The sequence below is a fragment of the Notothenia rossii genome (assembly GCF_949606895.1).
Source record: "Notothenia rossii genome assembly, chromosome: 4".
NCBI classification, from domain to species: domain Eukaryota; kingdom Metazoa; phylum Chordata; class Actinopteri; order Perciformes; family Nototheniidae; genus Notothenia; species Notothenia rossii.
Genome location: NC_136902.1, coordinates 39,995,902 through 40,018,969, shown reverse-complemented (window position 1 = coordinate 40,018,969; position 23,068 = coordinate 39,995,902). Strand labels below are relative to the sequence as shown.

The following is a 23,068-nucleotide window of genomic DNA, read 5'->3' as shown; positions in this document are numbered from 1 at the left end:
CTTTACCCTTTTCGGGGTGGAAAGCCCCGTTGGTGTCAGGACGCTCCCAGGGGCCCTTGGCTGGGTGGGATGCCAGAGATTCCCTGTTCTGGGGGGGTGTGGGCTGGTGAAAGGCGTCGGCAGAGGCCTTGTCTCTGTCCTCAGACTCCCGGTCTCCACTAGCACCCTCTGAGCTGTAGTCTTTGGTGTCGATGGCGATCTCCGGGAAGCCCTTCTTGACTTTGGGCTGGCCTTTGGTGGGTGCGCTGGCAGTGCGGCGCAGGAGGTGGGCCCCGAACGGGTGCTTACGGCTGTGCTGAGCAGCAGCATGGCTGTCCAGGGAAGCCTGCTTTGGGTTTCTGTGAAACAGTCCTTTTATACCGGTGGCTGCTCTGGCCTGGCAAAAACAAAAAATACATCATCATTGTCAGAAACACAATGGATCTTAATCAAACAAAAGGATTAAGGCAAAGGTCATCCCGGGACAATAATTAATTTGGCACTAGCCCACACTGTATTATGCAATGATACATTTAAAGTTATTGTACAGTAAGCATGCTTAAACACATTAATATCCATTTACAGAATGATTCATCATTGTGTTTTACATGATCATTCAGCAGTCATTTGACCACATACACATCTATAATAGTTAATGAGTCAAACACATGCTTGAAGCTACGTGTCAATGTTTAACACGAAGAGCAGCCCAGACTGTGTGTACACTTACAAAATAAATCACATTTTGATACTTTCTAGTTGGTCAAACTTACACCATCAGAATAATGAAGATCCTTATCACATAGAATATTTGAATTTCAAAAAATGGTGGCTTTAAGATGATGGGAAAAATACAGATAAGATTTATTTTTGGTAAAATCAACATAAAAAGAGGTTACTGAAAACGTATCAGCAGAATAACAGTGTGATTATTTGCAGTGCCTTCAGGTGCTGCATGGTGATGTGGGACGTCACAAACACACGGCACGAGGGATGACAGTGATAAGGACACTCAGACAATGACATCAGTGACTGTGAAATCAAATGTCATTTGGGCGAGTTTAAAGAAATGCAAGATGGAGCTTCCGTAGTTACCAAAATCTATTGCCATGACTTGTCATTAAGCGTTTTAAACAATGTGAAAGTAGTGGATCCAAAGAGTCTGACAGTTGACCACTGTGGTGAAATGCTAACTGGACAACTTTTAACAGCAAAGCAACAATAAGACAATAGCAGAGAGAAAATAAGTATTGTGGGAAAGAATTATAAGTGAAGACTGAAGTGAACATGAGAGCCACATTCCAAACCGATCCCTACAAACTCCCATCTGTAGTCTGGCTCTCAGCTGAATGAGGCTCTTTATTTCAGGTGGGGGGTGTAAATATAGCAGCAAACTTTGGGACGAACTCACCTCTCTCCGGCAGAAACAGGAACTGCCTAACCTTTTGTGACCATGGTTTCGAATCAGCATTTCTTTGGTGGCAATTCTTTTTAACTTTCAAAGCACTTCCAACGCTTTACCCAGCTCTCTTTATACATCCATGGTTAAGTCAGGACCTAAGCAGACTTCCTGTTTGAGATAATAGACTTGTCTTAACCAAAGATCAATAAGCTCAATGTTATTGCTCTACCTTAGTTCATCTAGTAGCTTACTGAGATAAGTCCAAACATGTTTTGCCTAATTTACTGTAAGGCTAAAATCTGCATTTTCAGAGCATATATCGTTTGATGATTTTAAGACTGACTGACAGGTGTTTATATGATGAGCCACGCTGCTTTAGATACAAGGAGAGAAACCAGACATGATGCTTTCTTAATTTCCTCATAAACATCAATCATCCAACCGGTATAATGGGGGTGTAGCTGAAAACCAAGCATCAACCAGCAGTAGAATGCTTTGAAAACAAGAATTTGATTGCATAAAAAACACTGCAATAATGTAATATAAATAAATACCAAAGAACTGGGCAGCAGCTTGAATCCAAATATAATCTGAATTGGCTGTGTCAAGAAAACAAAGTGATCGACTTATGCCTGGTTCTTTAAAAGTAGTTTTTTTAGGGGAGAAAAACCCTACACAATGATGAAGAAAAACAAGGTCAGAGCAAACAAGAGAGGACTGAATGTCCTCAAAGGCACTGGAACTGAATACCCCTGCAGTGCAGCGCGCTGAAAAACTCCTGAGCACACAGGAAAAAAAGCCAGAAACAACAGAGAGTAACAAAGTCCTCCAATCTGGAAGACGTCCTGACACACACCGCTCTCTCGTCTATCCAACAATTGACTTTGGATCTACTTGGAAGGGGGGGTGTCAATGGAGAAGCAGGCAGGTCAAGCCTTCATAACTCATGTGAGGCATGAGTTGGCCAGTAATAGTAGTTTTAAAACTTGCAGTTGGCTGCAAGGAGGGGGTTGTGTGTGTGTTTGTGTTTGTGTGTGTCTGGATTGTTGTGTTGTTGGGGGGGGGTCAGGTGGCTCATGCAAGATGCCGACTGGGTCTCACTACACCTGAGTTTTGAGCGGCAGCTTCAGGGCTCCTAAATATTTCCTGCCTCTAAATGGAGCGTTTGGAAAAAGAGGGGTCCACTGAAATCACAAACAGACACAGGAAGAGAGCGAAAATCAGAGGGGAGGATGAAAGAGAGAAAAGATTGGGTTGGGTGGGGGGGTCAAGAGAGAAATCACAACAGTAAGCACAGGGCAACTGCTGAGAAAGAGGAAGTTCAGAGTAAGGACAATATGCAGCAGAGCGGTCATTTACAACATGGCAGCTGAGTGATTTTAAAATGAAGGGTCTAACTGAAACAAGCGCAATAACAGACACTCAATATGTCTGCCAGCGGACCATCCCCATTTCACTGAGAAGGTGACTCAGCTAAAATGTAGGCTATGCATTGTCATATTGACAATGGACAGGGACAACATACAAAGTTGTAGAAATCTCAAAAAATGCTTCGTATGCTGATGATGTTAATATATGTACATGTAACCCTGCTGTATCAGTTCACCACCTCACACAAATATCACTCCAATTGAGTGGTGCAGTAACTACTGATTTTTGTAGGCCGACATGGAAGTTAGCATTGCAAGAGTTCCTTGCAACTCGAGAAGTAAAATGCTAATGCTAAGCTAAAGGTGGCTAATGTTATACGTGGTGACATATAGTAGTTTATTTAGAAACTTAGCAACCACTGTTTTAAGACGTGAACATATCTTAGGCTTGTGTTAACCACATCACTTATCTCTGGCTTCTAACCAATAAACACGTTGACGACGAGACGATGGACTTTTGATTCATTGAGGAAGGGGCCTTGTGCTTTTAATCAGATACAACCTTATTAATTAAAATATTCAAATACTGTTAATTTAAAGGGTAGGAGAAACATCTGTGCCTTTTAGAAAATATTTGAGGGTCTAATCTGCTGTTGGGTTTCTGAAGCTTGAAATGACCTTTTAGAGAAGGATGTTTGTGTATGACATGTTAAGTCAATTATATAAAAGTATCTATTTCGCTTTTCAACGATAGCCCCTGAATGAAGTACATGAGATGCTAAGGGCAGACTTTGATGCTTTGCGTTATGACACTGTGATAACAGACTCCATATGATGTTTGACAGATGTGCATGGAGAGAACTATGTAGGTTTTTTTTTTTTGCGGAGCTGTTGCATTTTAAATAGTGATCATTTATTTAGTACATTTGTTAAAAATAAAACTCGATAAACACATTACATTAAAAATAAAACAAGTTTAATTTCCTTATCAAATCCGTTTTGTTAATAAAAATGGTTGGCCGATATATCGTTGGATATTCATAACTGTGTATTAAATCCAGAATACGTTTTATAATTAAAAAAAAAGTCCTACTTTACAATAATTAATATACTTCAATAACATTTTTGGATGAATTTCTCAAAAGTTTTCAGCTCCCTCCTGCAGTTGTACCTACCTTACCAGTGATGTCATTCACAGCTACGTGAACAAAGATGGAAGCCTCCTCCATACCTTCCAAGTACACATGGCGATAACCTGCACACACCAACACACACACACACCAGAGTTAGGAGTCAAACACAACAGGGCAGATAGAAATGTTATATGTTATATCAATCAGCATTGAAAATACACATATTTTTTTATAAAAAGTATTTAGATAGTCCGTAAGGTAGCACTGTTATAGAACATATCAGGAAAAAACAAATAACTAGATAACAGGTCATTTAAAACTGAAAGGTATTGTGTTCCAAAAGGCTTGGTACTGAGCTCACCGGTGGATAAGGCTTTACGCAGATGACCATTCATTCTAATTATTTAGTCCTCTCTCCTTACTGTATGAATATAAATAAAGAAAAACGTTCTCCTGATTGTTAATGCTAATTTCATAGTTATACATAAACATGAGTCAATTTATTTCAAAATAAAAGCACTCCATTGGTGTTTTTTCATGTTATTGAGCTATTTAACTTGAATTATATTTGATCAGTATGGGATACTGTGAGACCAGTCAATGAGACAGATGCTCATCACTAAGGAGTATATACTGAAAAAACATATATAAGAAATATGTTATAGTGTATTTCATATTTAATTACTAGGTTTTTTATTTGGTGGATGCAGTGTGAAAATAATCAACACTAAAATCTAGTTTCAGGGAAGATGGAACCCTTAAGCATGTCTTAATATATTCAATGTCGTCGTTTTTTTAAACCTTTGGACAAAGCCAGGCCAGCTTTGTCACTTTGCCTCTAGTCTTCATGCTAAGCTAGGCTAACCATGTCCCTGCTCCAGGTTTTGACTTAACCGATTCCTCTTCTCATCAAACTCCGAAGGATTTTCCAAAACTATTCCGTTTATAAACTCGTCCTATTGTAACATCGATTAAAAATAACTGCATGGGATCAAGCAGCATCTTTAAATCCTAATAAAGCATGGCAACAGTGCTCTAGGCATGACTTTCAATGAACCTCCACCAAAGCCTCTTCATTCTCTGACTCAGAACAAAACCACAATTTCTATGTCTAGAACATGAGAAACAAAATGCACTAGGAAGCTTTTTGTAAGTGACCACAAACTGTTGGCACGTGAGGTGGGGGTGCCCCTCTGCTCCCTCTTACCTGGAATCATGCTGTTGAAGGCGATGGTGCGCTGGCCGATGAAGTCCTGGCCGATGGGGTCATGATCCCACACGAGGAAACGCACCAGGGCGAGCTCCGGCATGTGGACGGTGAACACGATCGTCTCCTCCCACATCGGGTTGAAGCCTGAGGGACCGGTCCCGAGAGAGACAGGGGGGGTGGAGGAGGGGAGGGGAGAGAGGGGAAGGGGAATCGCAGGAGAATAATCAAGACGGATATTCAAAGAGCATGACGAGTAACAAGAAGAGAAGAGAAGTCAGTAGATAAAACAGAGAGGGAGTGAAATAAAAGAAGAGGACAAAGAGAGTGAACAGTCCAGTAGAGTCAGCAAACTCTGCTCTCATCCATTATTCAGGGTGTGTGTGTGTGTGTGTGTGTGTGTGTGTGTGTGTGTGTGTGTGTGTGTGTGTGTGTGTGTGTGTGTGTGTGTGTGTGTGTGTGTGTGTGTGTGTGTGTGTGTGTGTGTGTGTGTGTGCGTGCGTGCGTGTGTGTGTGTGTGCAAGGAGACTGATAGGTGCTGCCTGTGCACCTCTTCTCGTGCTGAGCACATCAATTATAGATCAGAACCCATAACACACACAAACACACACACACCAAATCATATAATATCAGGCTACAGCCGTTGTGTATTTTATTATGTGAAGCACTAAATGGTTTTAGACAAATATCTATATTTAACAAATACTTTGAAGCATCAGGATCACTGTAACCAGAATTGATAATGAATATTCTTCCCTGCAACTCTGCATTATTACCAAGTCACTATTTCTCCACCAAAACAGGCCTTTTTATGGCAACGGGCCGACTTCTCTGCAGAATATGAAGGCAGGAGACCCTGAGTGATTCCCCCCCCACTCACCGTTATCATCCACCACTCTGGTCTGCTCCTTGCAGCAGTCCACCGGCACGCCGATGATCTCCACCTCCACGAAGGGATCAATGATCTGACAGACGGACGTTACAGTGTTCAGTTACTGCTTCACCAACCATGTGATTCCATGTAAAGACTTTTCAATGATCCCACTCCACTTCTTTTTGGTGAGGTTGAAAACTACCACTCAGTCATGTTGACACTTAGCTATGTCTCCATCTCTTGCTGCCAATAAAGAAGCATCTCACCGGGTCAAACTTGGCAATTTGATTAATATGCATTGAGTGTTATTGCTTTAACATAACTATGTTTCTTAGTGTACAGGCAAAATGTATTATAACATGTATACCAATATATACAGCTCTGGAAAAAATCTCTCTTAAATCTTAATCTCTACATGTATGGCAGCCATTCCATTCCAGTGAAATGTGAGTACCGTAATTTTCGGACTATAAGCCGCGCCTTTTTTCCCATTTTTCGACGCTGCGGCTTATATAACGGTGCGGCTAATCTATGGATTTTTACAGCTAACGGGCATTAGGGGACCTCCTAAATCTATGGATTTTAAAGGTTACAGTCCACCACCTTTAACTCTATGGGCTCTATGGCCGGTCCGCGGACCCCCACCTTTAAGCGGCGGGTTCCAGCAGGAAAAGCTGGAGGCCGGAAAAGAGTGAGACAGGTAGCGCGCAAAAGTAAAAGTGGAACCGAGAGTGGTACGAGAGACAGAACGAGAGCAAGACAGACAGACATTACGAGAGCGAGACAGTTTGTCCCCGTACCACTGGTTGAAAACCGCTGCTGTAGATCACTGCCGGTACGTGCGCTGGGAGCGCACCGTTTAAGTTTGAAAGTTGAAAAGTTTGTGTGTCTGAAACGCTATGTGATACAGTACAGTTTACACAGCACAGTACATGTTCTGTAGCTACTATTGCACTAAATGGTAACACTTGAATACGTTATGCAAATATGCAACTTGTTTGTTGAAATGTTAATAAATGGGAGCTTCCTCAAACAGCCATCTCTTTCCCGACAATCCCTTCTGTGCACGAACCCTTACATATGGTAATGAAACATTAAAACACCTGCGGCTTATAGTCCAGTGCGGCTTATATATGTACAAATCATTCAATTTAGCTGCTGCGGCTTATCTTCAGGTGCGCCTTATAGTCCGAAAATTATGGTAGTTTATCAAATATATATTTAATTTTACTCAAACACATACCTATAAATAATAAAACCAGAGAAACTGATCATGCTGCAGTGGTCTCTTAATTTGTTTCAGAGCTGTATTTTGCATATTTAAATAACTTTAAAAAGACCCCGGAGTGGTCCTGTGTGTTACCTCTCCCCGGTCCCCCAGCATAGAGTCTTTGGGTTTGGGCAGCTGCTGTCCGCTGATGATCTTCAGCACCAGCTGCTTCTTCATCTGACCTGGTAGAGGCTCCTCCAGGTTGGGGTTGAAGGTCCCTGTGAGGGCAAGAAACAGAAAAGTACATGTTTGATTACCTTCACATACAAAGTTCAACTCTAAATTCTGAAATGAACACATTTTCATCCAAAGCTAGTTACATTGCTGATCATTATGATCAGATTTAAAACAGCAAGTCCATCCAGCAAGTTTCATTGGAATATCAAATGTGTAGAGAGTCTTTTAAAAATGACAGCTTAGTTGAATATTCGAAGCTGATTGGTTGACACATTCGAACATTCTGTGGTCTGCTCTTTTCCAATAGAAGAGCGCTACTAAGCAGGAACTAAAGTGTGTGCAGTCAGATCAATCCGCAGAGTTCGGTCACTTTAATGTCAGCATTGGCAAGGAAAGGTTCAGGAAGATTGAAAATCCTTCCGCTTCGTGTCGGGATCCTGCTCACCCTGTTGGTGTTCTTTTTACATTGATGACCGGCTCGTTACATAATCCCTTACATATAATACAAACCCTGTACCAAAGAACATTTATATAGTCGAGGTTACAAATGACATAAGCTGCAAATAATAAAATGCCCATATGGGAGCATACATTTTGATACTATCTACTTGTGACACCAATAATACAACATTCAAAATGATGAATAAGCCATCAGTGAAGAGGTTTTTCCCATTTCCATGCACCTCAGATTTAGTGAAATTCGTATTCAAAGATCAAATTAACATCATAGTAAAATATACTATAATACTGTTCTTTATACGTATTCTAATGCCTATACATAACATAACAAGCGGGGCAGCTAAACCTACTTGTTAATTAATGATGTCAGTATTCCTAAGGTCTTCAATAGACCCAAACTGAAATGCTGCTAATGACTCATGTCACTGCTGACCTTCACACATGCAGGCGGGCTTCAGGATGTAGCCACAGTTCCCGTTGCTGTAGAACTTGGCTCTGTTGAGCTGCAGGACGCGGCCCTCTGATTGGTAGTTGAGAGCGACTGAAATCAAAGCAGTTCAGCTTGTTATTGTCAGCCCTAAAAAAAACTGGCAGGACAGAAAATAATGGTGGCAGAGCAGAGATGAAGCTCGTACCCAGCTGGCAGCCAGCGCTCCAGAAGGGCTGGGGATTGAAGTTGGAGGAGTCCACGCGGTACGAGGAGGGGTAGATGCGGGACAGCTGCCTCTGGTTGAAGTGGATGAAGGAGGTGGCTTTCTGCTGCATCACCTGGTGGGCTTTGGTCTCACTGAGCGACGACACCTGCCAGCTACAGGAGGCTGACCACAGAGACATCAAATCAAACTTTACTCATATAGCACTTCTTTTAAATAACACAAGTGCTTTACAAACCATAAACAAAACAAATATGAAAACAATACAACACACCCCTTCACAGGTTATATATACCGAGTACCGCATAACTTTGTAATTGATCAAAACACTTAATACCAACAGAAGCCAATAAACACAGGACTGAATAAAACAATATAATATAAATAAATGAGTAAATGAATGAATGAATACATTGATAAATAAAGGAATAAAATAAGAATAACATTTGAGTAAATATAATTCAATTAAAAGACTAATTAAAATGATGAATGTTTTTCTATTTATTTTCAACATCCTTTTACATTTGTCTGATAACGACAATGACCAACCGCAGTCAGTGTTCCCTTCATTTAACTTGAAGGGATTTAAGATACCTTTTGTATCCTGATTAAGTAATCCCATTACATTTAGTCCGTAACTTCCCTAGCCTGCCAGAAAGTGGTGTTTTATATCCGCTCCATTCTGTTAGCACTTAGCCTCAGGTTAGCAGAAGCGCTCACGTTGTGCCTCGATGTCGTAGAGACCCACGGAGCACGTGTACTTCACCAGATCAGACAGAGCCCGGGACAACTTCATGGTCTTCTTCTTTCTGGAAGGTTTAACAAGAAGTCAAAGGTTACATTAAACACAGAAATGTAAAGTAGGGCTGTCACATTCTCAGACTTGCATTACCGCAATATTATAACCGTGTTATCACTATTGTTGTAGTACATTTATCATCAAGTGTCATTTACAGTAAGTATATAACTTCCTTCTCTGGTTTGTTTTTCCCGCGGTTTGAATTCACATCTAGCTACTTCATTTTCACTTCCTTAGAATAGACAGAAGGCTGTTTCTACGACCATTGTTAGGATTGTACTGACCATGTATGCAAGTTTCAAACATCTGGCCAACACTTCATGAAATGTATATTGCCTTGCTGAGACCTTCCCCTTTCTTTGTGTTTTGAGTGTATAAAGTGCTTGTATTTTCTGTTGTACGTGGTCAGATCTTGGTGCTACTGCTAGTGCAGGACTGCCCTTCCAGCTGGAAATAAGATTGATTCTGTTAAATGCCATAACTCCTTATTAAATAACACTACTTTGGTTTAAGCTTGTATATTTGTTATTTTCTTACCAGAAGGTGATTAAGCATGGAATTTCCACCACAACTATATATATCACGCTTCTCATGATTATTGGTATCTAAAGTATGTAAATTAGTTCAGAATGTATGTATGTATGTATGTATGTATGTATGTATGTATGTATGTATGTATGTGTGTGTGTGTGTGTGTCCTAGCATTACTATCCTTGTGGGGAACAAAATCTGTTTACACAGTCACGTGTGGGGACTCGCCTCCCTTATGGAGACAAAATGGAGGTCCCCATGAGGGGAATCATTAATTTCAGGGTGAAGACTTGGTTAGGGTAAGGTTAAAGGTTAGGCATGTGTTGGTTATGGCTAAGGTTAGGATAAGTCTCCAGGAAATGCATGTAAGTCAATGTAATGTCCCCTGAAGTGATGTATACATGGTATGTGTGTGTGTGTGTGTGTGTGTGTGTGTGTGTGTGTGTGTGTGTGTGTGTGTGTGTGTGTGTGTGTGTGTGTGTGTGTGTGTGTGTGTGTGTGTGTGTGTAGCGTACTTGTTGTGATGCAGAGGGGCCCGGGAGGCGCTGTTCGTACTCTCCTGATCCGTGTCCGTGTCTTCGAAACTCGACGTCTTTTTCAGCTTGGTGACCTTTTTCTGCAAAAGAAGGGGAAAAAGTGAGGAGCCAGAGAATACCGGAGACAGTAACAACCTTCATAAGATGATACTTTTAGAATCAACAAGTTGATCTGTTTCTCTTGGAACACAAGTTATCTCTTCTAGAGGTTCATGAAAACACAAAGACACAAACTAAGGCAATTACTGCCACTATTGAGCAGTCCATTAAATATTTATCATGAATGATCCATTAGTTAGTCAGTCCGACTTCATTTCAGCCCTGCATTTAATAGAACAGATCAGATCAAAGTGTTCTTAGTTTAACTTGCCGATCATTGCCCTTTTTAAATAAATTCAAGCTACAGTGTGATTAAAGTTGAAACTGGAAGCCCTGTGTTCTCATCACACGTGGGATATTTGAAAACAGTCTTCAAAGTAAAAGCTAACCTTGCGTTTAGAGAAACTCCCCATGAAGGAGCGTCCTGTCCTCTTGTTGCTGCAGGGGTTAGCCTCGTCCCCAGTGTCTGTCCCCTCCTCACTCTTACCCTGACAGCAGAGGAGACAGGTTAGTAGACATGCTGGAGATTTGTAAGAGGACTTATTAAAGAAACTGTTACTCTCTGCTAGACATAAGGAACAGTTACACAGAGGAACCTGAACATGAAAAATGATGTATGACACAAGGGCTGCTGGGAGTTATTGCTCATTCGTGATGTCTGAAATGTGACAAATAAAACCTGAAACTACCTAAACCTCTGGGAAGAGAACGTCTGAATGTGAAAATGAAGCCTTATATAAACAGGCTTGGGAGAAACAGATGACATGTACAGTAAGAGGATTATGTTATCAGGATGAAAAAAGTTAACTGTATTCCCTTCCAGTTACATAAAAGAAATAGGAAATCAGATTACTGTTTCATTTCTAATAACTATGGATTTCTAGCATGATTACATCCCTCCATCTTCTCCCGCTTATCCGTGGTCGGGTCGCGGAGGTAGCAATTCCAGCAGAGAGCCCCAAACGTTCCTTTCCCTGGCCACATAATTCAGCAGGTGGACCTATATGTTCATAAAATAGTGTGTGTGAGCTTAACTGTGTGTATTAAACTAAAACGGAGCATTTCCTGTCAGCTCAGATTGTATTTCTGCTTTTTAAACTGTAGTATGTGCTCATGTGTTTCATTGTTGGTGAATAGACTACTGCCTGAATATGCTTCATGAAACACAGCTTTTCCTGTAAATAGAAAAGGATTTTTTTTTTTCAAAAACGATAAATCTTTGGAACAATTTACCTTGGAACTCGTTTTGTCGGTGGGCTTCCCGGAGGGGGGGAGGGCTGCAATGGTGAAGCTGTCGGGGTCTTCTCTGTCTCGGATCTTGGACTCCTTCATCAGGTTGTCCAGCTTCTTCTTGGCCAGGTTCTCCACCTGCTTCCTGTTGGCTGTAGTCTGCAGGAGGGGGGGGGAGCAGTTACACACACTGACCCGGAGTACATCACACAAGGGCTGCTGGGAGTTATGGATCTGTCTGAAATGTCCTCTACAACTCAAGATGCTTTTAGTGGGCAGCTGCATTTATTGAGACGGTCTTATAACGCTGAAATTAGATGATAGGTTAGGACAATTTAAAATGAGTGATGTTAGCAGACTTGAGGGGGGGAAGACACCTCTAACTTTCTTTATCTTCAGTGTCTTTTCTTATTCCTGAGATCAATTCTGATAATCCTCGAGTCTCAAAGGGCGGAGCAGCGAGCCCCGCAACGTCCCGCCAACACGGCACCCAGACCCCACGCAGCATTCTCATCTGTTTGTACTTACTGGTGTCATTTCCTGGTTGCTAACAAATGCCATTGTAACACATAAACACACATCAGAGCACAGTGGGCTCACAGGGGGGGGGGGGGGGTCAGGAGCTCCATCAAGCCGTGTAGGACAGAGAGTGAATACACATACTATAGAGAGATGCTGTATGAGAAAACCAATGTGAGTTTGGAACATTGAACAATGTAAATCTATTCTAGTATACCTCAACAATGGAATTATGATCAGTAGAAATGTCCATGACATGGGACCTTTAACACCCCCAAAACTACAGACCAGCCTCAGGATGGTGAGCACTGAGCAGTGCTCCCCATCAAGGTCCTGCAGACATCTCGAAATATAAATGTTTGAGATATCAATTCAAAGCATGGGTTTTGTTCCTCCAGGACTTAATGTAATATTTTGAAAGTATTTTGTCAAAATATGGTCTAATCTGTGTAAAAAATGGTGTCAATGCAATAATGACTGTGACAATTGATGACAATATAGATTTCTAGGTCCTATTAATATTAGTTTTAAGCCCCTGTTCATCCTGAACTTACAAAATGGAATATATAGGAAACCTTAAACACAGCAGCATCTTAAATTAATCTTAAAAATTCGAACCTTTAGTTGTGCTACACCCCTTTACCCTGAACTCCCCCTTTAAAAAAGCAAAAAAGACCATCAGCTGGGTCTCTAAAGTTTAAAGTAATATAGTTGATTTTAATCAATGGTCCTGCTGTACCAGTTTGTCTTCCTCTGGTCTAAAAGAAGAACAAACGCGCAGCATGCAAGTTTAATGGAGAGCAAAGATTAAGCAATATATTTAGGCAATAGCTCACGACAGGCCGTGGTGCTCATTATATCACAGCTAAAACGTCGGGCCGAACCACGCCCCTTAGCTGTGATATAATGAGCATATATCACGGCCTGAAGTGAGCTATTGCTTTTATAAAACGATTACCAAGTGTGGCAATATGAAAGAAAAATACACACTAATTTAAATAGTTTTTATTCGTAAATAATGATGTTCAAAATAAAATAGTCCCTCCGTTGCCTTCTGCACAAAACATAGTGCAAGGTGGTTGCTATGCAACAACACTAACAGCGAGCGAACATATTAAACAGAGAGCGTTGATCCATTATTTGGCTGTTTATTTACATTAATGTGTATGTTGCTGTGTATTGTGCATCCACTGAAAAACTGTCCAGCATCAGTAGCATGGCTTACGTGGTCACTTGTATAGGTTGAGGTTGTTCGAGGCTGTTGCTTGGCGTGGTGAGAATATTGCTCCACTTTCTCCGGTACCCGAGATTGGGCTTCCAGTAGCTCTGGAGAGAGCTTTCGCACCTGTGGCCACTAACGGTCATAACTTCTCTGCTTTGTTTCAAGACCCGCATCAGAAAGCTTTTGAATGGTTGTACTTTTCCAGTTGGTCTACCTGCTCTTCACGTAGCCCTGCATGTCGTCGTTTAGGTGCTTTTTTTTCTGGAGATAGGCACTGCTCAGTCCACTCCTCCATACTATAGTAAGAACCCCCCGGAGGTCGAAGTTAATCTTAAATGTTTCCATTTTATGCTTTGTAACTTTGTTTCGTAACGGAAGAAATTTAAATATATTTATAAAACTGACAAGTCAAATCAAGCAATCTGATTGGTCGATAGCGTTTTTGCGGACCTCTTTCGTTACAAATTTGAAAGCATCGTTGCTTGTTTTAAAAGTAGCACAATTCATTATGTTAAACCTTCGAAAGTATCTAGATATCCCTGCCCTAATGCCAAAGGAACTGCACACTGAATATGTTTTGCCGTTTGATGTCTATGTCTGGACCGCTGCATCAAAAAGGAGGGCTTCTGCCCCGTTACTTCTCCGCTGCTTTCTTGTTCCAGCATTTGCTTTTCAGCCCAACGGTATAGACAAGTTTACGCGCCAAACCACGGGTAGCGCCATAACCCTACACAAATGCACTTCATTTCCGCCGGAAGTCTTTTGCACAGCGTCTGTCGGTGTAAACCGGTGTAAACAGTCAGACGGGCACTGGTGTAAACACAGCGATTTCGATGCTAACAGTGATGCTAGCTTGGGAACACGATTCTACTTCTTTGACTGGAGATGGCGTTACTCTCCCCCACCCGAATTCAGTGCAAAACTGGGAGGATAACATGACGACGTGGCCCAGCATAACGTACAGCAAAATTTGCTCCTACTTCGTTCAATCCATGGCAATAGATGGAAAAGCAATGGACAGTCTGAAGGCATATCATAAGGCTGCGCACATTCTACTTTGCCCACATGCTCCCGAAAATTGTTGACGATTTTGTTGAGGGAAGGTTACAGTTCTGCAGTAAATATCTCAGCATTTTAAAACCAAAATAAACTGCCTTATTTAGGTCATGCCCACAGGAGCCAACAGTTGTCTGTTGTTTACATAATGAACAATTTACATGATCTCTTTATGCTGTGCAATATATCATATGTGCCTGTACTGTTTGAGTGAAAATAAAGTTTGATGTAATTTAATTTCATTATTGCACTGTTATTGCATTATTGCATTTCATATGTTCCTTAGAGTGCTACAATTTCTTTTAACACAGTTCATCATTCATATTAAGCTCATACTGTACATAAATAACACTGAATGAATTAATTGTTTGGAGGAAACTAAATAAATGGCTTCAACAAGAAAGATCACATGTTTAATCCTAACAGGTATTACAAATTAAAATATAAAAGCAGCCCACACAATTACATCACTATGAAAATATTCATATATAATATTAAAAAATACAATGCATGCAGTATTTGTTGTGTTTATCTGTATTTAATGAACAACATGGCTGGGTGCTGGGTGCTGGTTTGTGGTCGTAGCACTCTATCTAACCACTCGTTCAGGTGCTTTCTCGAGTGATTGCAACCAACTACCGCACACGTAGTTCCCGAACCACTTTTCTTCATGTTGTAATTGTTATATCCTCTTTGTCTCTGCGATATCAGTGCTTTGTCGGCACAACGGAGCTAGCTAGCAAAACAAACCCAGTCCGCCAAAACGGAAGTGCATTGCATCGAAGGGAGGAGTTCAGGATGTAGAGCGGAAACGGCTCAATAACTTGTGTATACGCTCAGTATATCACGGCTAAGAACCAATCAGATTGCTTGATTTGACTTGTCCGTTTTATAATTTGTTACATAATGCAGAAGCTCCGCACCATTTAATGAACGAGTCCTTCAGGACTCTTACGAACTGAATGGACATGACCTTTATATTTTTTAACATGATGCAGGAATTGTACTACATGCATATTATCAGTTTGGTGGTCTTAAAAACACAATAATATATTTGTTGGCAATTATTTCTGGGTCAATATATTACCCATTAAAAATGTGAAAGGCAAATGTTGCATATCCCTAGAAATATGTGTTTAATAATCTTTACACACACTTCAATCCTATATATGTATATGTTGTGTTCAATAGAGATACTCCATATAGATATATATTTGTATATAATTGCCTTTTTTCGTTTATTTCCTAAAGTTGAATATCTCTACCGTTTATCTTCAATTTCATGTTATTTCTAATTCATGAACAATGCCTTGTCTACAAGCCTCTGGGCCAATACATTCCTGATAATTGTGATCAATAAAATATATATTTAATTAAATCTAGATGAAGTGCACCTAATACGCTTTATTAAGATCCTAATGTAAAAGAAAGCTTGTACTATAACTAAAAAGAACATGCAGGATCCTCCACACATTCAGAAGGTGCAGGTTTGAAGCATCACATCAATGCTCATGATGCAGCAGCTCCACACTGATGGATGGACCTTTGGGTAATGAACGTGTTTCCACATGAGACAGGATGGCATTGGGACATACAGGACATTATACAGATGGATCAATGAAAGATGTCCTTATTGAGAGATCACTGCTGAATGCCTTGTAGAGAATATAATGCACATGCTGAGGTCAGCCTCATGGGGGCAGTGTCTCCACTTCAGAGAGTAGGCAGCAGCAGCATGCTCCATGAGAGAGGCCCAATTCCAAATCACGCCCTAGCCACTCCCAATCCGTAACAGAGTGACACTCGCAGCTCAACGAGGCTCCCTCCTGTCAAATGGATGGAGTAAACACAGCAGCAAGCTTTGGGACGGCCTCCCCTCTCTCCGGCAGAAACAGGAAATGCCGTAACTGTATGTAACAACGGTTTCAAATTAGCTTCTCTTTGACAAAAATTCAAATTAATAACTAAAATAAAACTCCAAACATATTTAATTGTGTTACTTTTTTGTAAAGCTCTTTTAGTTTTAAACCTGATGTTTATAAGCTTCTTAGTTTTTGCAACAGTCTGTAAAATAAACACAACTTTATAATGAAATGCACACATTTACCTTTTTCTAGACTAAACACAGGTACGATCCTAAGTAAAAAACATATGAGGTTATCATGACGTTGTTAACATCGCAGTTTATCAGTGGATGTTTGCAGGAACTGTTTGTAAACAGCGTGTTTCCTAACGGACACACACAGCGTTGAGACCGGTCAGGTGGAGCAGGGGAAGTCAGCACCGATGCAGACTCGCTGTTTTTGAGGGCTTGATAACCCACTCCCCCTCCACACTCGTTGGTTTGGAACAGCACTTAATGTGGCTGACCCTCCGCGCGAACGTGCAAACGGAGGGTTAGTGGGTAGGGTGAAGGGGGCGGATTGGAATTGGGCCAGTGTCAACACAATGATATGATGCAGGAAGATGGCAGATTTTGTGCATAATTGACTTGCTTTAATCTGTCCTAATACTTCATTGGATCAGATATCACACCTCATCTTCATAGCATTTTCATTTTCACTGAACAAATAATTGTTTCAGAGGTTTTTACTGCCTAACAAAATGCTGTTTTGTCCGGTTATTATAGCTTTAGATACTTTTTCTTTTAAATGCAAACACCAAAAGCCTCAGTACTGATGTCATTTTGTGAATACATTTTAACACTCGTCTGTGAGTCGTAGAAAGATTTCCATCTAAACTTCATCAGTTGGAATAAAAAGAAAAATACAACAACATTAGTCTTCTATTGAAATGGATAAGGTCCACATGTGAAAAAAGTTTTGACATCTGACCAAAAGTTAAATGGTTTTGGGGTTCTGAGATTCAATTCAGAATTCTGACTTTTTTCTAAGAACCCAAAAAGAAAAATATATGTGTACTTTAGGTCGGATAAAAAAAAAAAGGGTATATTTTATTTCAAGCAAGGCTATGCAAATTTGATGGAGCATAGCGTATGATGAGAAGGTATGGCAGATGACTGGGGGATGTTTTTGAGGAGAATGAGCTTTGTATACAGTACCTTCCACTTTCAAAAGAAGCAAGCAACAGTAGAAGAGAAGGACAAACAGGAAGAGAGAAGAGCAGGACATGAGAACACATAGCCAGAGAGAAAGAGAAAAAGCAAACCGCAGAGAAGAGACAGGAGGAAAACACTCAGTGACCAGAGCTTAGATTAAAGGGGCCATATTCTGCACACGTTCAGGTTCATAGTAATATGTAGTGTCTCTACTGTGACATGTTCAAAAAGAGCCCTGTCTGCTCTGATTGGTTAGAAGGCCGGCTCTGATGTGATTGGTCAACTGCTTAAAGATGTCCCGCCCCTTATCAAAGCAGACCATTAACATTAACCCAATAGGGCCTCTGTAACATAAGGAACAGGAAATACACACTTTGACATTTGATCTGTTGGACAGAAAAAGCTGCCTGTAGAGATAAGTGTGGAAAGGAAAGGGCAGGTACATACATCTCCGTTCATCAACTTGCAGTCGTCCTCCATCTCATCAGCACTGTCCTCGTCCGACACGTCTCCCTCCTCAGCGTCCTCGTCGATGTTGGGGGGCAGTTTCTTCCCCTGGGGGAGAGGAGAAAGAGTCAGTACAGCTTCATGCAACTTTCATTTAATCCATTTGTTGGTCAGGGAACTTTAAACTAGATGGGCCTTGGTTTTCTCTAGAGCTGACCACTGACTGCTGGTGAAAAAGTCACTTCCTTAAATGACAATGATGAGCCACTTTTCTTTACATGATACTTTCTAATTTAACGTCACAACAAATTAAAGTGAATTACTGTTATTTCTACAGCACTCAAGATTTTTTTATAGCTTAAGTTTCTTTACAAATTAAGACTATTGCATAACATTTTTCAAAAATATGATATTTTTTTACAAATTAAAGTTGCCCATAGTACATACAAAACATTACTTAGACAATTCATCAAGTAGCTGATTGGAAGATAACAAGTAAATTAACTAATTTGTTTTTAGTTTTAAAAAAAAAATGTATCCGAGTTATTCTTTGCCATTTATTACTTACAAAATCATTTTAATACGTTAAGTTAACATTGTACTTACTTTGACTTACAACAGAGTGTTTTAACTGTGTGCTGTCAGTACTTCTACTTAGGTAAAGGATCTAAATACTTTTCCACTACTGGTGTACATCAATCATCCCAGTGTTAGTTCTCTCAGCTATCTAAACACAGGACCAGTAATAGAGGCAAAATATATTGCAAGAAAATTAGGTAGGATTTGAAGTTTATCTACAAAGGAACAGATCTAAGAATAAACATCCATGTGCTTTTCAGTACTGCTCATTCAAAAAAATATCATACATAATTCCATCAGAGTCAAAACATTTATTTTCCCCAACTAAATCCAATCAGATTTTATTTTTTACAATTACTTTGAGCTGAACAATTTCCTCATGCCTAATTACACAACAGAAAGTTCTTAATTAAAAAATCAACAGGAATTTGCAGACTATGTTAACTGGGCAATAAGCAGATATTTGGATATACAAGTCTCATAGCAAAAACCCTTCAAATGGTTAAGATCAGTGCTAATATTCACAGGGAAATTATAAGCATCTTCAAACAGTGAACGGTAGCTTGAGATATACATAGCAAAAAATATATATCAGGTGTCAAAGCTAGACTTTCCTCTGCTTCAAACCCAGCCTTCTTCTTTTATAGTGTGAAGGTGTGAATGTGAAAACAGCAGCAGCTCTGACAGACTGCGGAATAAAAACACTCTCTCGGTCACATTTAAACTCCCTGCCTGAAGTTTGGAGGAATGCGCCTCGTCTGCCAGAAACTGCATCTTACATTCTGACAATACTATTATTATTATTGCCATTGTTCTCCCTGCCTTGTTAAAACCTTTACTTCACCACGTTGATAATTGCAATCATATACAAATAACTTTGCCTATCAGTTGTGCTTATGAAATCACTTGGCTATTTAAGAAGGGGCTTATGGGGGATTAAATGTTACCAACCAATGTTACTGAGCCAGTGTGTGACTTTATTTTCACTACATCTAACATTATCCTGAAGAGAGTGTTGAATAATATTCTGTAATCCAAACGAGGTATTCTGACTTTCGTGTTTAGCTACAAAACCTTCTCATTCAGATCACAGCAATTTGATTGGCTAGAACGTGCTTTAATTCTGGTTATAAAACTGGTTGCTATAACATTGTCAAGCAATGTTTCCTGTAGGAAATATATCAAAGAAGCTTGTTTATTTATCAAGGTAATGTTTTCGATGTTTAAAATGGTTAAAGCCCAGTCTCCACATAGCTCACAGGGTAGAGATGTTGGTCCATGTACTGGGGTAGACGCAGGTTTGAATCCCACCTGCAGCCCCTTTACACATAACATCCCCTCTATCTCCCACCTTTCCAATCTATCTCTCTAATAAAGACCCAAAAATAGTTCCAAAAACATGTTGAAGCCTGTAATCCCTTTGTCATGGTGGTCTGTTGACATTATCTCTGTGTGGTGATCCCTCCAGAGAGCAGAGCCTTGCAGAGGACTGAGCAGCTGATGAAGCCATCACTCAGGTCCTTGTACATTACCTGTGGCACTCTGCTCTCCTCATTACAGGCCTCAAGGGGAGATCGAGTGAGAGACTCGATAGAGAAACGTTGTAAAGGCGTCAGTCGTCAATATGTTGGCAATGAGCCATGGATCTAATACACTGGAGGTAGTTTGTCGTGGTTAGCAATCACTCTCCATCACAGTGTCATGAGCTGGAGGCCTGCAGGCGTCTCTCGTTTCTTCATCCCAGTTTAGATGTAACCATGTTCCCTTCTGCATTAACGCAGATCTGTGTGACTGCGTCAGGATTAAGCGAAAACGCTTCAAAACGATATGGATTGTTTATCAGTCAGTGCAGCGTCAGGACGTAGGTAAGTGTTTTTATCCCACAAAATATGAATTTGACAGGTACAGCATCTCATAGAGCAGTAGATAAAAACAGGGCTTTTTCAATGTGATAGAACATCACAGTTATGCATATTTGAGTAAATGTTAAATTATTTTAAAAATATTAATTCACCATGGATTTAAAAACAGGTAGTGTGCTGTGTAGCAGCTGTCAGAGCACTCCTTACAGTGTCAGGTACTGGCAGAGTGCCTTGTATTTAGCAAAGGCATCTGGCATCAATAAAGCCTCATTAACCTCAACACTGCCCCCCTCCCCCCTGCTAACAGAGGACCACTGCAGCTCCACAACATGCCTCTGTTAGAGTGTCGAACTAACTTTGCCTCCACAATGCCAGCCTGGACAGATGGTCAATTTGATACAAAATAAGGGGGCAAACATGAGGCTTCAACTACACTGATGTCAACCTATTTAGCTTCAGTACTGGGGGATTATGTACAAAGTCACTGTCAGGTTTGTAAAGCTATTTATTCAGTGTTTCCACAGCAATAACATACTGTAAAAACAGACCAGTTAAGGGACAGTCTCCTCCAACTTTATTTAGGCAATGTTCAAGAGATGATTTGATGATGAGGCTAATTTTAACACATCAACACCTCCTTTATATTAGCAACATGTGAATGCAAGTGCCAGAAAGGAAAAATGTAACTATCAATGATCTTCACGACGGTCACATGACTTCACGTCATCAAGGCTGAACTAAAGGCGATTCATGTTCAGCATGATGATGTTTAGAAGTCTGATTTAGTCACTTGTTAGAAACTTCCGTTCTTAGAACACATAGAGGCAGGGGGTATGTTTTTATGTTGTTGAACAAAACGTGAAAGATCTTCATCTTGTGTTAACCACATATCTTATTTCAAGCATCTAACCAAAAATGTGTTCAGAGACCAGAGAGCCAATGAGTGCTTAAATGCTGGCTAATTTCCGAGTCTAGGACTCAATCCATTTCTCTAATGAACAACTGTAATAAAGAGAATTTAGTGTTTTTTTCTTTTCTTTTCCCGACCAATCTACTGCTCCACCCTCCAGGGCAGAAGGTGGCAGTAAAGCACCAAAAAACCTCAAAGAACAATAATAAGAAGGGTTGAGGGCTCCTTCCTGCAACACTATATTCCAGCTGGGGAGCTTTGTTTCTCTGGGCCTTTCTTATTCCTCTTATTTCCCCTCCTCGGTCCTCCGGTAGTGACCCGGAAATGCTTTTCAGCGTGCCATGCTCTCTGGAGGAGCTATAACCGAGGATACATTGACGAATCCTCCACGGGTCCTCTGCGGATGTATTTCCGGCAACAGAGATGTTTCAAAGAGTCGTGACGCACGGCCGGACTTATCTCAGCCAATGACAGCTCTGCATGCATCCCCTGGATATTATTTTATTAACTGCTTTCATCGCGACGCGATGTTTACAGTGAGAACAGCTGTGAAGTCCGTGCAGAAAGCAGAGCAGTGTGTATAATATACATCACTCAGTATAACAGGCCTACTCTCTTTATTTGCTTTAGTTTAGTAGATATCTACAAACAAAGAGTCGATATTTTTCTAAAACCATTTAGTGCTTCACATAATAAAATACACAACGGCTGTAGCCTGATTATATGCTTTAGGAGCTGTAGGTGCGTGTTGTACATTACATTACATTGCATTTAGCTGACGCTTTTATCCAAAGTGACTTACAATAAGTACATTCGACCAGGAAGATACAACCTTGAAGAAAATAGAATCATATAAGTACATTAGGTTTCATAGAGCCAATCATTTCAAGTGCTACTCAACTGGCTTTAGATAAGCTAGTCCTTTATTAGTATATAAGTGCTCTGTTAGAAATTCTATTGCTCGGAGTGGAGTCGAAAGAGATTATTTTTCAGTCTGCGCTGGAAGATGTGCAAGCTATCTGCTGTCCTGATTTCAATGGGGAGCTCATTCCACCATTTTGGAGCCAGGATAGCAAACCCACGTGTTTTTGCTGATGGGAACTTGGGTCCCCCTCGCAGTGCGGGTGCAGCGAGCTTTTTGGCTGATGCAGAGCGGAGTGCACGTGCTGGGGTGTACGGTTTAACCATGTCCTGGATGTAGGAAGGGCCAGATCCATTCGCAGGATGGTATGCAAGTACCAGTGTCTTGAAGTGGATTCTAGCAATTACGGGAAGCCAGTGAAGGGAGCGGAGGAGCGGCGTGGTGTGGGAAAATGTTGGAAGGTTGAAGACCAGACGAGCCGCTGCATTCTGGATGAGCTGCAGAGGTCGGATGGCACATGCAGGTAGACCAGCCAGGAGGGAGTTGCAGTAGTCTAGGCGTGAGATGACGAGAGCCTGGACCAGAACCTGCGCTGTTTTCTGGGTCAGCTGGGGACGTATCCTCCTGATGTTGTAAAGAGTGTATCTGCAGCAGCGGGTTGTAGCAGCGATGTTTGCAGTGAAGGACAGTTTGTTATGTAGGGTCACACCCAGATTCCTTGCAGTCTGAGTCGGGGAAACAATAGAGGTTCCGATGTTGATTGTTAGGTCAAGAGTGGGACAATCTTTTCCCGGAAGGAAAAGCAGTTCAGTCTTGTCAAGGTTGAGCTTGAGG

The 23,068-nt window shown here is 40.9% G+C and overlaps 1 protein-coding gene across 1 annotated transcript in view; it reads right to left on the bottom strand.

Moving 5' to 3' along the window:
- The window catches only part of LOC307035128 (1-phosphatidylinositol 4,5-bisphosphate phosphodiesterase eta-2-like), a 414,967-nt gene that overhangs the window by 6,946 nt on the left and 384,953 nt on the right, over nt 1-23,068 (bottom strand). Inside the window, exons 11-22 of the mRNA XM_079674157.1 lie at nt 18,022-18,129; nt 11,723-11,878; nt 10,879-10,977; nt 10,370-10,470; nt 9,245-9,333; nt 8,507-8,689; nt 8,305-8,412; nt 7,329-7,453; nt 5,972-6,056; nt 5,092-5,238; nt 3,927-4,006; nt 1-376 (exon numbers count right to left, since the gene is read on the bottom strand). Of these exons, the coding sequence (XP_079530283.1) occupies nt 1-376; nt 3,927-4,006; nt 5,092-5,238; nt 5,972-6,056; nt 7,329-7,453; nt 8,305-8,412; nt 8,507-8,689; nt 9,245-9,333; nt 10,370-10,470; nt 10,879-10,977; nt 11,723-11,878; nt 18,022-18,129 (1,657 nt within the window). The remainder of the gene's footprint in view (nt 377-3,926; nt 4,007-5,091; nt 5,239-5,971; nt 6,057-7,328; nt 7,454-8,304; nt 8,413-8,506; nt 8,690-9,244; nt 9,334-10,369; nt 10,471-10,878; nt 10,978-11,722; nt 11,879-18,021; nt 18,130-23,068) is intronic.